Raw genomic sequence first — 13184 nt, 5'->3', positions numbered from 1 at the left:
AATAATGTTTGGGATATAGGCTGCCCTTCCATGCTGTATCAGTCTATAATTCATTGATAAGTTCATGAAGGTCACTGTAATTTCATATTATCACCTTCCTTGAATATGTTCTCACTTCCTAGATCCGTGCCCATCTCTCCCATAATGCTTGGTGTTAATCTCACCAAACAAGCTTCCACTTCTGCATACCAATGACTGAAAACCTCATATTGTGCCCTTATCATCTGCAGACTCAATAATTCCAAATTGAACTTAATATTTGTTATTAAAATTATTAAACTCGAAAAATTAAAGAATTTCCACATTTCTGTCCAGCCTTCATCCTACTTTCTATAAACTTAATTCATCATAAGAACTCTGCATGCATTGTTTTATGCTATATACCATTCATTCGTCATTCTGAAGCTTTCTGGCCCAAACATGCATCCATCAATCAAAATAAGCATCCTTTGGTTTAAACTCCTGGGTGATCTTGATCTTATCTTTGTAACCTCCTCCAGCCTTACAAACCTTTATCACAAAAACACTGTCTTCAGCAATCTTATGTTCTGGACTTCCCAACCTAAATATCTTAACTGACTTCTTCCCCTTAAGATCTCCCTTGAAACCATGTGTTTTTAACCATATCTCCGAATACCTCCCCCACACAATTCTCTGGTTATATTTCTGTAAGATGCCTCAGCAATATTTACAGATACACCAGAGAAAGCATTCTATCTTGATGCATAATGGCTTGGTATGGCAATTGCTCTGCCAAGGACCATAAGAAACTATAGAAAGTTGTGTCCACATCCTCCCAGCCTTGGACTCCAACTACATTTCTCGTTGCTGTGGAAAGGTTGCCAACACCATCAAAGACCCCTCCCATACCGGTAATACTCTCTTCCAACCTCTTCCATCAGGCAGAAGATACAGAGCTTAAACACAGATACAATAGGTTCAAGAACAGCTTCTTCCCTACTGTTATTAGAGTGCTGAATGAACCTTGCTAATTTCAAATCTAATGTTAATCTTGCTTTTGTGCACCTCCTGTGCAGCCATAACCTTGCATGCCTCGCACTGTCTAAACACCCTATGACCTGTATGTCCTTACATGTTATGATTTACCTGTATTGCTCGCAAAACAAAACTTTTCACTGTATTAAGGTATAACAAATCAAATCAAAAATCAATATCCTTACATGTTAAAGATATTGCATACATAGAGATTGATTTTGGACAGAAGTGCAGATTTTTTTATTTTCCTCTTTTGATTATAATTAGTGACCGGAAATTATCAGGAATTTATTTGATTTTAAAGGCTCTTTAGCAATTTAAGGATCTTGATCTCATTTCAGTTTTATAATTGCCCGCCTGCTGATTCCATCCAGTCAATGGAATTGGAGGATATATAACATAATAAATTGATTGCCACCGACAACATAAACTCTTTTTGCTCTGATTTTTACTTTGGTATTCTTGTTTTTTTGTAGAAGTACTAAACTGGTCCAGCACACAAGATCACATTTTGCTCTAGTTTCGGTCAACATCTGTTTAATGGCCCATGTGTGACAATTAAACAAAGAAAGGCAACTAATAAAGAAAACGGTGTGAAAAGCCATAACAGGAAATGAAGTTCCAGTTCTGAGCACATGCAACAAGGATCGCCAGAGGCCTGGAACAGACGGGAGGTGTAATGTACTATCTAAATATGCTATGCACAGAACTGGTTCTGACTTTACTGTCTCGATAACTGACATGAAAAAAAAGCCTTATGATTGCAATGATAAACTTAAAATCGTGTACAAATTTCCTAAAGTTGAATTTGCTGCACTGTAGATTGAGAATCACAATTCATAACTGTCTTCCAGTCACCTTTTAGCTAGGAATAATAATGTCCTGTACATATCTGCTTGCACGCATGCAGAGAGCATCCAGATTCTGGTTAAATCATAACAAAACAAAAATCAACAGAACAGTCAGTTCTTTAGAAATGCTTTCTTCATATTAAACTGCTGTTGGCGTGAAGCCAAATGATTGTAAGATTACTTCCTCAAGGTCATCTAACACTGCCTGTCTAAATTTAATTTAGTTGACTGCATATCTGGACTACAGTGTAAACCTTTTCCTGAAACAATGCCAAAAACAATTTGCATTAATGTAAGCTGTGCAATACAAGTATTTCATCAAACAGTTCTCTTTCCTAGTTCCATCTTTGTATTTCTCACAAATTTTATATTTGTTCACTCTCATGACCATTAGTCTATTTTCAAAGACTCTTTCACATCTCAGGTTTAAAAGCTTTTGACCTTCGTGAAGCACACATTGTATATAATTTTAAAAATTAAATTTTAGAAAGCAAACATAACCAGCATCAAGAGCACCTACAGCTCAGTCAGAAAAATTAACCGTCTTTAACAGAGCTGCTCTAAGAAACATTTAAACATACTTCTTTAGAGTGCGTTGTAGATGACACTGGGGAATATCTCCATAATGCTTAAAATAATCTTGAAAACTGATATTTACTATATATTATAGATTCAATTAACATAAAGTACTTGCTTCCTCTAACTTCTCTTTAATGGAGATATCACATAACTATTTTTGTTCAAGCAATATATAATTAATTGGTCATTCAGAAAGAGCTAGGTACTTCTCAGTATTATATGCCAATGATTATCTACAACAGATGCAACACACCATAATATCCATCTTGATTCACATCTGCCAAAGGTGCGACTGCACTTCCAAATCTTCCAAACACTTCCGTTCCCAATAGTTTCTGAGGGTCCTTGAAAAGGAACTCTTCCTCCTGCAAGTAAAGATAAACCAGCCCAACTTCCTTCAACTTTCCATCAGACTCACGGTCCATGAAAAGCGGAGCACCGACTAACACGTCATCCAATCTGTGAAACACATCATTTAACAACATGGAAATGCAAGGGTTAGAAATCATTATCTTTGCCTTCTTTTAGTTTCTCAACATTTGGTATCAGAATGAATAGCAATTACATTATGGCTACAAAAAGAATGCATTCAAAACATTAAATAGATTTCAGTGGGATGGAAATAGCTATTTATCCTTCTTGTACTTTAATTAAGTGTAAGGAATGCATTATAAAGGAATATTTTTATTGCCAAAATCATAATGACAGTTTTTACTGTTTCTATAGAGAACACTTTAAATTAAGAAAAACCTATGGTCATGGAAATTATTCTAATTTTATGTACAGAATTAGAAAATCACATTGTTTACAATAGTTATATGGAGTGGATAATCTGAGAAGGGGTAATCAGTCAGACAGATTGTGTCTGTGTGTATGCATGTGCGTATGTGTGTGTGTTGTGTGTTAGAGGCAATGTACCAACTTGGACAGAAGCTTAGCTGTTTGGCAGAAGACAGAGAGTGGGGATAAAAGGGTCCTTTTCAGGATGGCAGCTGGTGAGTAGTGATGTTCCACAAGGGTCGGTGTTGGGAACCACAACTTTTTAACTTTATACATGAATGATATCGATTAAGGAACTGAAGACATTCTGGCTAAGTTTGCAGGTGATACAAAGATAGTTAGAGGGGAAGGTAGTATTGAGGAGGTGGGAAGGTTTAGACAGGTTAGCTGAGTGGGCAAAAAAGTGGCAGATGAAATACAACATGGGAAAGTGAAAGGCCATACACTTTAGTAGGAAAAATAGAGGCATAGACTAATTTCTAAATGGGGAGAAATTTCAGAAATCTGAATTGCAAAGGGACTTGAGAGTCTTGGTCCAGGTTTCTCTTCAGGTAACTTTGCAGGTTGAGCCTGTAGTTAAGAAGGCAATACAATGTTGTCATTCATCCTTACAGGACTAGAACATACAAGTTGAGATGTACTTCTAAGGCTTTATTAGGCTCTGGTCAGAAGACATTTAGAGCATTGTGAGTAATTTTGGGTCCCATACCTCAGGGAGGATGTATTGGCTGTGGACCCGGTCCAGAGGAGGTTCACGAGAAAGGTCCCAGCGATGAAAGACTTAACATATGAGGAACGTTGAGGACTCTAGGACTAGACTCGATGGAGTTTAGAAGGATGTGGTACCTGATTGAAACTTACAGAATACTGAATGGCCTAGACAGAGTGGATATTGGGAAGATTTTCCCATTGGCAGGAGAGAAGAGGACCCAAAAGCACAGTCCTAAGGTAAATGGAAGACCTTTTCAAACAGAGATATGGAGAGACTTATTTAGCCAGAGAGTGCTAAATCTGTGGAATTCATTGCCACAGAAGACTTTGTAGGCCAGGTAATTGAGTATATTTAAAACAGAGATAGATATGTTCTTGATTGCTAAGGGGATCAAAGATTATGGGGAGAAAGAAGGAAAGTGGGGTTCAGAAACTTAGGGATGAACTCAGATTTGTCCAGTTTCCTCATTTCCCCTCCCCCCACCTTGTCTCAGTCCCAACCCTCGAACTCAGCACCACCTTCCTAACCTGCAATCTTCTTCCTGACCTCTCCGCCCTCACCCTCACTCCAGCCTATCACCCTCACCTTATCACCGTCATCTTAACCTCCTTCCACCTATCGCATTTCCAATGCCCCTCCCCCCAGTCCCTCCTCCCTACCTTTTATCTTAGCCTGCTTGGCACACTTTCCTCATTGCAGATGAAGGGCTCATGCCCGAAATGTCGATTCTCCTGCTCCTTGGATGCTGCCTGACCTGCTGCGCTTTTCCAGCAACACATTTTCAGCAGTTGAGAAACTTATCAGCCATGATTGAATGGCGGAGGAGACTCAATGGGCCGAACAGCCTAATTTCTGCTCCTATGTCTTATGGTAACAGTTATTCAGGAGTTAGAGTGGGTTTTTAATTGTCTAATGTTTCCTGGATAACAATTAGCTCTCCAAGTCACACATGGAACTCTCCAAATTCTCTGCCTCAAATGGATTCTTCCACAGGGTTCCATCTGCTGGGGAATTACCCATCAGAATCTCCAATTTCCCTGGCAATTAACAGGGAGCCTTGCTGCAGGGGAGGCCAGCGGGCTGGAGGCTAAGCAGGATGTGCGGAAGCTCCCTGCGCTAATTTACTGCAGGCCCTTTATAGAAAAATTGTAATGTTTATCTTTTTAACTTTATTTCCTATTTTTCTAACTCATACTATGAATAAATAAGGTAATATAACATTTTTGCCTTATTTCTCTATTTTGCATCTTCGATCTGTACCTAGGTAATTTTGTACATATGATGGTGCCATGTGGGGTGCCATTGTAAACTTTTCACTGTACTCCTGTACTTGAGTAAATGTGACATTAAAGCAAATTCTATTCTATTCTACACATGGGGTTCCATCTTGTCCTGATGTATAATTCCAGTCTGCACTGGTTCAATAACTAGCTGGTCACCAGAATATCCAGGTCATCCCCTTTTCAAGTAAGTTAAAACACTGCATCAAAGGATTAAAGTAATGAGGCAAACAGTTTCTTTAAAGGCCTTGGAATAAGTTAACAAGCAAAAGAATGTTGAAAAATACATAAAAGGAAGTTTATATGTGACTGGAAGTCCCAACAGCACACTGTGGTAGTAGAAATGTCTTGGTTTGATTTTCTTTTAGTTGTTTCTATATGTAGTTTGTACTCTGAGTTCAATAGCCTTGTGCCAATTTTAAGATCAGGGAGTGGAAGGCCATCCTGCTATCGGCCTCTTCAAATAACAAGAGCTACTAAATAGGAAAATTGGTCAGGGTGTGGCATTCAAACACTCCTTCCTTCCTGAGAAAGGTGGGGCATCAAATGTCAAATACTGCTCAACATTTCCTTTTTAATGGTTCAACTGGCATTTCAAACCTTGCATGTGGAAATCTTACATTTGAACTTTTCTATCTTCCTCTCTGTTATAAGCATACAACAGATTGAACTGGGTAATACTTCTGTCATGGCTCTGCATAACTTCAGTCTTCCGAAGCATTATTGAAGGCAGAAATTAGTAGAATTGTTTGGAGTACAAAAGTCTGCTACATATTATTAAACTAAGAGATGCATATTTAACAAAAACATGCCAGGCTGAGGTAAGGGACAAACAATAATTTGCATTTATATAGTGTCCTTAATGTAAAAAAAGGTTTCATGTCACTTCACAGTAGGTGTATGAGAAACCAGACGTTGATACAGGAATGGAGAGATAGAGAAAGGGGTAATGGAGGTGACTGAAGATTTGGTTAAATCATTTTAAAGATGCTACCTCATATTTACAGTGCCAGCATTCTCTCGGACTTTGCACTGCACACATATCTCATCAAGGCTCATGGACAACAACACACAGTATGGGTGTATCATGTCCACTTAAGTGCTCAGACCACCTTACCTTCACAAGCTAATAACATACTGCCTGCCCTCTGCACTTCCCACTCATCCACTGAGGGCACTCACCACCTGTCCTGCTCATGCATCACCACTGGCCCATCTGCTGTAGTCTAACAGAATGAGCCCTTGACTGTCAGTGGTCCCTCTTCACTCCACTAAGAACTCTTCCCCTTTGACCTTTGTTATTTGTTTGCAGTGGGTTTACCATGTAAGCTGCTGGCACATGCTGCAGTTTGACACTGACACACCATGATGTATACAGCCAGTTATCCACTCCCTTTTGACTGACAGCTTGACTGTTCAGTGCTCTCACAAACTGCTTGCCTCACCCTCTGTGTTAAAAACAAGCTAAACGGCAGGCACAGGTCATAGGTGAACTCAGTTTCATGGTCAGTGTGTGCTCAGAAAAGGCTACAAAGCAGACAGTGGCTGTCAGCCTTAAAGTTACATGCCAAGGTGAGCAACTGATAAGAAAGCGAAACAAAAGTCATAAGATGTAAATATCTATGTCAGTACAAAATGTCAGGCTGTTCAGGTGTACAAGATTTGTAACTGTGCCAGCCTGCAAAGAAACATGTCAGAAGTTTGCAAGTTGTAGCTGTCTGTCCACTCAAAGTAAAGTGTTAAAGAGCTGATATAGTGTCCGAGTTGGTGAGAAGGCATGATGTGGTGGGATTGATGGTTTGCTGAAGCAGAGTTGAGTGAATGAAGGCTGAGGAGGATGGTGGTTGTGAAGCACACAGAGATGTTGTCAGAAGAAGCGATTGCGTGATGCCTGGGACACGTACTCAGTGACCTCTCTCTTATCGCTCCAAAATTTGCTCCAGCGAGTTTCTTAGTGGTGAAAGCAAGAATTGGACATGGAATGCATGTCGGGCAAATTGAGGGCTTAGTGTAATGCAAATGCATGAAAATAACATAGTCACTGTTCTCCACTTTAAGATGAGGTTCTGAAGTTGCTGAAGGCTGAAATTCTTCTCAACATCAAGAATCTGACATCACCCTATTTTGTCACCATGCTCACTATTATTCTCGTCACATCAGGGACGGATAACTTCAGTCCACTATTTTAAATTGAGAACTAAAGCATTAAGCAGAGAAGCTAAGAAGCATTTCATCTTACATTAAGCAGTGTAAACATGGAACCCTGTTTGTTTAAAATGTTGGAGGTCACTGGATCAATTATATTGTTCAAGAAAAGATCAATTGGCTTCTGGCTGTTTTCCTTGGAGCATCGGAGGTTGAGGGGTGACTTTAGAGAGGTTGACAAAATCATGAGGGGCATGAATAGGATGAATAGACAAAGTCTTTTCCCTGGCTTGGGGGAGTCCAGAACTAGAGGTCATAGATTTAGGGTGAGAGGGAAAAGATATAAAAGAGACCTAAGGGGCAACTTTTTCACTCAGAGGGTGGTACGTTTATGGAATGAGCTGCCAGAGGAAGTGGTGGAGGCTGGTACAATTGCAAGATTTAAAAGGCATCTGGATGGGTATATGAATCGGAAGGATTTAGAGGTATATAGACAGGTGGGACTAGATTGGGTTGGGATACCTGGTTGGCGTGGACAAGTTGGACCGAAGGGTCTGTTTCTGTGCTGCACGTGCTCTATGACTCTATAATTCTAAGAATACAGAGCAAAGGCAGGTTAATGAAATCAAAATTCGGATCAACCTTATTTTTAACACACAGATTTTATTGTATACAACTAATAGATGAAGCCAAGGATGGAATCTTAGTTGTGAGGCCTGATTAGATAATTTGGGAGTTTTTTCACTTGTTTAAGAGACTTCCTAATAAAGAAATTCAAAATTATAAGGAACTTTGATAAAAAAGTAAACAAATTACATTCACTAAGTTGTGAGCTACAAATTTTAACTAGAAGTTAACATCTTCATCAGAAGATCATCAGATATTTTTCACATCGAGGATTGTTAGAAGGTGCATTAAATGCCACTTCCTGGTTCAATGCTCTTCTCTGATATTTGCTGCTATTGATAAAGTTGCAAGGCTTACCCATCATTGTTTATATCAGAGACAGCCACGGTGTATCCAAAATAGGAAGCCATCTGTAAATTTAAAAATGGGAAACAAATTACTGGAGTCTTTTTTTAAAATTTGTAAAGGGATGTGGGCATTGCTGGCTAGGCCAGTGTTTATTGCCTATCCAGAGACCAGGTATGGATGGCAGATTTCCTTCCCTGAAGGGTATTAGAAAAAAAAAACCTATCTGATTCACTAAGAGGTCATTATTAGCCTCTGAATTCAAGACTTCTATTGACCTCAAATTCCACCATCTGCCATGATGGGATTTGAACCTAGGTCTTTGGAATTAACAGTCCAGCAATAATACCACTCAGCTGTCACCATCCCAAATGAATCACGTTGAATCATGATTAACTATTTTAAGTAACGTAGTATTTCATGTGTCTGCTGTAGACTGTTTAGGAAGGTGAAGGTTAAAGCCTATTGAAATCAATATCTTCAGTATTTCCTCTGAATTTTGTCCCACAGGTTGAACAGATCCACCAAGATAAAATGCAAAGTAATGTCCACTAAAAGGTGATTTCACCTAAAGATTGTTTTTTTTTTCAGATGATCCACCATTGATTCTCGAAAACTGTGAGGAACTTCTAGCCTCCAAGAGAAAACAAAGTCATACTTGGCATTGAGTAAATGATATATTCCACCAGTCATTCTCACTGGTAGTATAGAACTAGCTACAATACATGAATTCAGTTATCTGGGAGCATAAAGTACAAAACTAGATGACATGGGCAAATTGGCCTGTTTCTACGACTGTGAGTGAACAAATATTTGTAACAATAAGAAAGCACAAACTACCATAGAGAAGTCAAAATCATTGTGAGAGTGTTTAGACTCACATACAAAGCAACGTCACATCATTTAGTAGTATATCTACTCAGCACATGAATATGATAGGGATTGTGAAGGGATTTGAAAAATGCCACAAGTAGCACTGGAACTGATATAAGGTTTCAAATAGCAAGAAAACATCACTAGAGCTAGCACACTCAATATTGAAGCTATGTTTCAAAATGAATTTATTTTTAAAAAATCATGAAATGTAGATATTGATGTTGGATAGCAATAAATTCTCTGGAGAGGCTTTAGAAGAATTTGTGTCTCTTGTGGGCAAAACAAGCACTATCAAAGTCAAATGCAAACCTACCTCAAAGTATGGAAACTCCGTACGATGTGACACAATGATAGCATATTACACATATGTTTTTGAAATAATAATATTGTTTCCAAAGTCAAAGACAAAATAAAGGATGAAACCACAACAATGCGAGGAAACCTGGACATATGAGACTAACCTCTGGTCAAGTTCAATGTGAGTGAGAAAGCCTACTTTTTTCACTAATGTTTTGAACAGCTTTAGTTTCTAATGTGTATTATTCTAACTTCTGTTACTGGGTCAAGGTTTCAGCAGTGATTTTGTTGTTTTTACTGCTATTAACTTTACCTGAACTTGCAGAATATTTGATATCCTTATTTTGTAAAAAAAATGGTTTATTTAGCTTTTTAGGCTTCTTAAAATGATCAAATATAACAAAATCCTACCTGTTCACCAGTAAAATTCAAGATGAATGTCATATCTGTTGCATTTATGATGGCAACCTATGAAAACAAAAGTATGTTTACATCTGCTTTGATTCCTGACAACACAATCAGATGATGAATGAAATGCTGATGAAAAAGATATGAACCATCAGTTTTAAAAGTATTCAGTCTAATATGGCAGATCACCTCATTGCTATTTGTGCCAGTGGCTACTTTGGAGTCATACTACTCTCAGTATTCAATACTGCAGTGGATTTGACCAAGAGAAAAGGGGCTTGAGACCAAATGACATCATGAGCCTCAATTTTCAATGTCTGCCCAAAACAGGAGCAGATTTGGTAGATTGCATGCTAACTGTCTGAAGCAATCTCAGGAGGCTCCTACCACTTTCACATGCCACCCTTGGAATATGACAGCTGAGCCTCAGGTATCACATAGATGTTCCATTGGAGCTCACCTCCTGAGGAAGGGTGAGAAGTCCGATGTTTCCCATGTGGAACCAACTGTCCTTGAAGGGAGGGAAACAATTCTGGGGGAGTTTGAACGTGAGCCACCAGCCTGGAATCAGGAATAACATTTCTTCCTCTGATCCCACAAAAGAGCAAAATGATGTAGGACAATTTGAAGTGCATTGCTTACAACACTCAAGATGTGTCGGATTTAATTTGCATATTTGAAAAGTTGTTACCCATAAAAGGGAGGTGTGCTGTTTCAACATTTATTTGGAAGGAATCCATTTTTCAGTGGGTCACTGAAAATTATCTCCATTTTGTCCTATTTTTCACAGAATCACAGAACTCTCATGGCACTGAATAAAGCTGTCCAACCAGTCATGTCTTCATCAGCTCTTCAAATGAGCATCATTACCTAATATCACTCTTCTGCTTTATCCCTACATCCTTGCACACCATATCTATTCAAATAAGCATTCAATACAAACTTTGAAATTATCCCCAGCACACCAATCCCTGATCATCTATGAATATCAGGAAAAGCAAGGGTCCCAATGCAGACCCCTTGGGAACTCAACGACAAATCTTGCTTCAGCCCAAAAGAGATCCATTGACCATTACCCTCTGTTTCCTAACCTGCAGCCAATTTTGTATCCACATTGATACTGTTGCTGCGGAGAAAATAGTGGTGTAGTGCAATTGTGTGACTTTCAGAAATGGAAGAAATGAAATGAAATATAATATTTCAAAAACACATGCTTGTTTAGGATAGGATGAGAGAAAGACATGAAGACAAAACAAACAGCAAAATCCATTTGAAAATAAGACTAAAGAAAATAAGGTTATTACATACATATCCAAATGCTTCAGCACCTCTTGGAATTCCAGCAACAAATTCTAATCCAAGATAAAAGACAGGAAAACTAAGTAATTTTACTAGGTTAGGTAGAGATTAAAATACTCTGTTTTAAAGAGGAGGAAATGTTTAATAAATACATAATAAATGAGCACATGTTTTTGCTGATCAATTAAGCTGCTTACCTTGTTGAGAGTCTCCTGTGAATTCCCCCACAGCAACTGAGTATCCTATTGAGAAAATTAAGTACCAACATATGGTCAACTTGTAGTAAATACTGCATCAAAAACACATTTTTCACATGGAAACATAAATGCCCCAAATTACTGAGAGGTGCAATCCTAGCAGTTCCACTAACCAGTTTGTTTCACAACTAGCAGGATAATCTGCAGGAATGCCCTCTATTAACAACCTGGGGGTTAGTATTCACCAGAAACTGAATTAGACTACCCATATAAATACAGTGGCTACAAAAACACGTCAGAGACTAGGAATCTCACCTTCTGACTTTTCAAAGTCAGCGCACAAGTCAGGAACATGCTGCATTACACCTCATTTGCTTTGAAAAGGGCAGCTCCAACAACAGTCAAAAAGCTGACACTATTCAGGACAAAGTGACATGCTCGAGTGGTACCCAGACACATTCACTCCCTGCACCCCTGACGCTTAGTAGCAGCAGTGTGCACCATCTATAAGATGCACTGTAGAAATTCACCAAAGCTCCTTAGATAACACTTTCCAAAATGACAATCACTACCATCTAGGAGGATAACAGCAGCGGCTACATGGGAACACCACAAACTAAAAGTTCCCATCCAAGCCACTCACTACTCTTACATGGAAATATATCTTTATTCCTTCAGTGTTGCTGGGTCAATATCCTGGAAGTCCCACTCTAATGACATTGGGGGTCTACCTATAACACGTGGACCGCTGTAGTTCAACAAGACAGATCAATGCACCTTCTCAAGGGCAACTAGGGATGGGCAATAAATGCCAGCCAGTCAATGATGCCCACACCCCATAGGTGAATGAAAAGCATTTGGGAGATCACACCTATGTGCAATTACCAATGGTAACCCTCAACATTTTAAGCACATTCCAGACATTCATCAGCTCCTACAGACTGCTGCCTGCAAGGGAGTGGTTCCTGCATGCATGTTTTGGTTGGACAACAGTTCCAAACAAACAAGACCCCCGAGAAATTACCAGTGGAGTTCCAGGCACTAAAGTATCTGGGTTCCAGCCAATTTCCCCAAATGCCAAAGAATTTTGGCCAGAACTATGACATAAGTCCACCGAAAGGCAGACATGTTTGTTTCAGCATGCATGCTTTAATATTCTGAAAAGCAATTGATTTTACATTTACTATTTTCATTGAGCATTTTTTAAAAGAAAGTCCTTTTATTTACTTTTTGTTTCACTTCAGCTCCAGAGCCACGAGTTACTTTTTGAACTTATAACATTGGCAACTCTTTTCCCTGCCTGCCTTTTTTCTTTATTTACCTTTCTCCCTTCAAACCCAAGAAGTAATTAAATGTTTTTCACTTACATTCTTTTACTAGAGAGAAACAGATTTTTATGAAAAATGTATCATTCAGCATCTACTGTATTCTTAAAATCTCTAATAAAATGATACACCAAATGTGTGTGTTTTGGAAGGCCATGTATTGTAAACTATATTTATTTCCAGAAATCTTAATCTACACAGCATGACAGATCTATTTTGTGCAATGTGTAAATTTAGTAGTTTGAGTAAATAACATAATGTAATGTTTGTGCTCCAATCTGTTAACTTTCCCCTATATAAAATTGTCCTTTTCTATTTAATAAGCATGAGAAGATAAATGTCTAGACAAGTTGATAAACCTTCAGATTAAAACCCTGCTTCAGTAGATTTAATTAGAAACTTTGAGCTATGGCTTCTTCTGTTAAGTAAAAACTGATAATCCTTGTATTGTAGATTTTAATGACTGG

At 38.6% G+C, this 13184-nt stretch overlaps 1 protein-coding gene across 2 annotated transcripts in view; it reads right to left on the bottom strand.

Moving 5' to 3' along the window:
- itga8 (integrin, alpha 8) overlaps positions 1–13184 on the bottom strand; it is a 207634-nt gene that overhangs the window by 145602 nt on the left and 48848 nt on the right. For both annotated transcript variants that reach the window (XM_043690323.1, XM_043690322.1), the window contains exons 8-12: positions 11393–11437; positions 11205–11248; positions 9900–9956; positions 8328–8380; positions 2680–2885 (exon numbers count right to left, since the gene is read on the bottom strand). In XM_043690323.1, the coding sequence (XP_043546258.1) occupies positions 2680–2885; positions 8328–8380; positions 9900–9956; positions 11205–11248; positions 11393–11437 (405 nt within the window). The remainder of the gene's footprint in view (positions 1–2679; positions 2886–8327; positions 8381–9899; positions 9957–11204; positions 11249–11392; positions 11438–13184) is intronic.

Source organism: Chiloscyllium plagiosum, chromosome 5 (assembly GCF_004010195.1).
Source record: "Chiloscyllium plagiosum isolate BGI_BamShark_2017 chromosome 5, ASM401019v2, whole genome shotgun sequence".
NCBI classification, from domain to species: domain Eukaryota; kingdom Metazoa; phylum Chordata; class Chondrichthyes; order Orectolobiformes; family Hemiscylliidae; genus Chiloscyllium; species Chiloscyllium plagiosum.
This window is presented reverse-complemented; position numbering and strand designations above follow the sequence as displayed.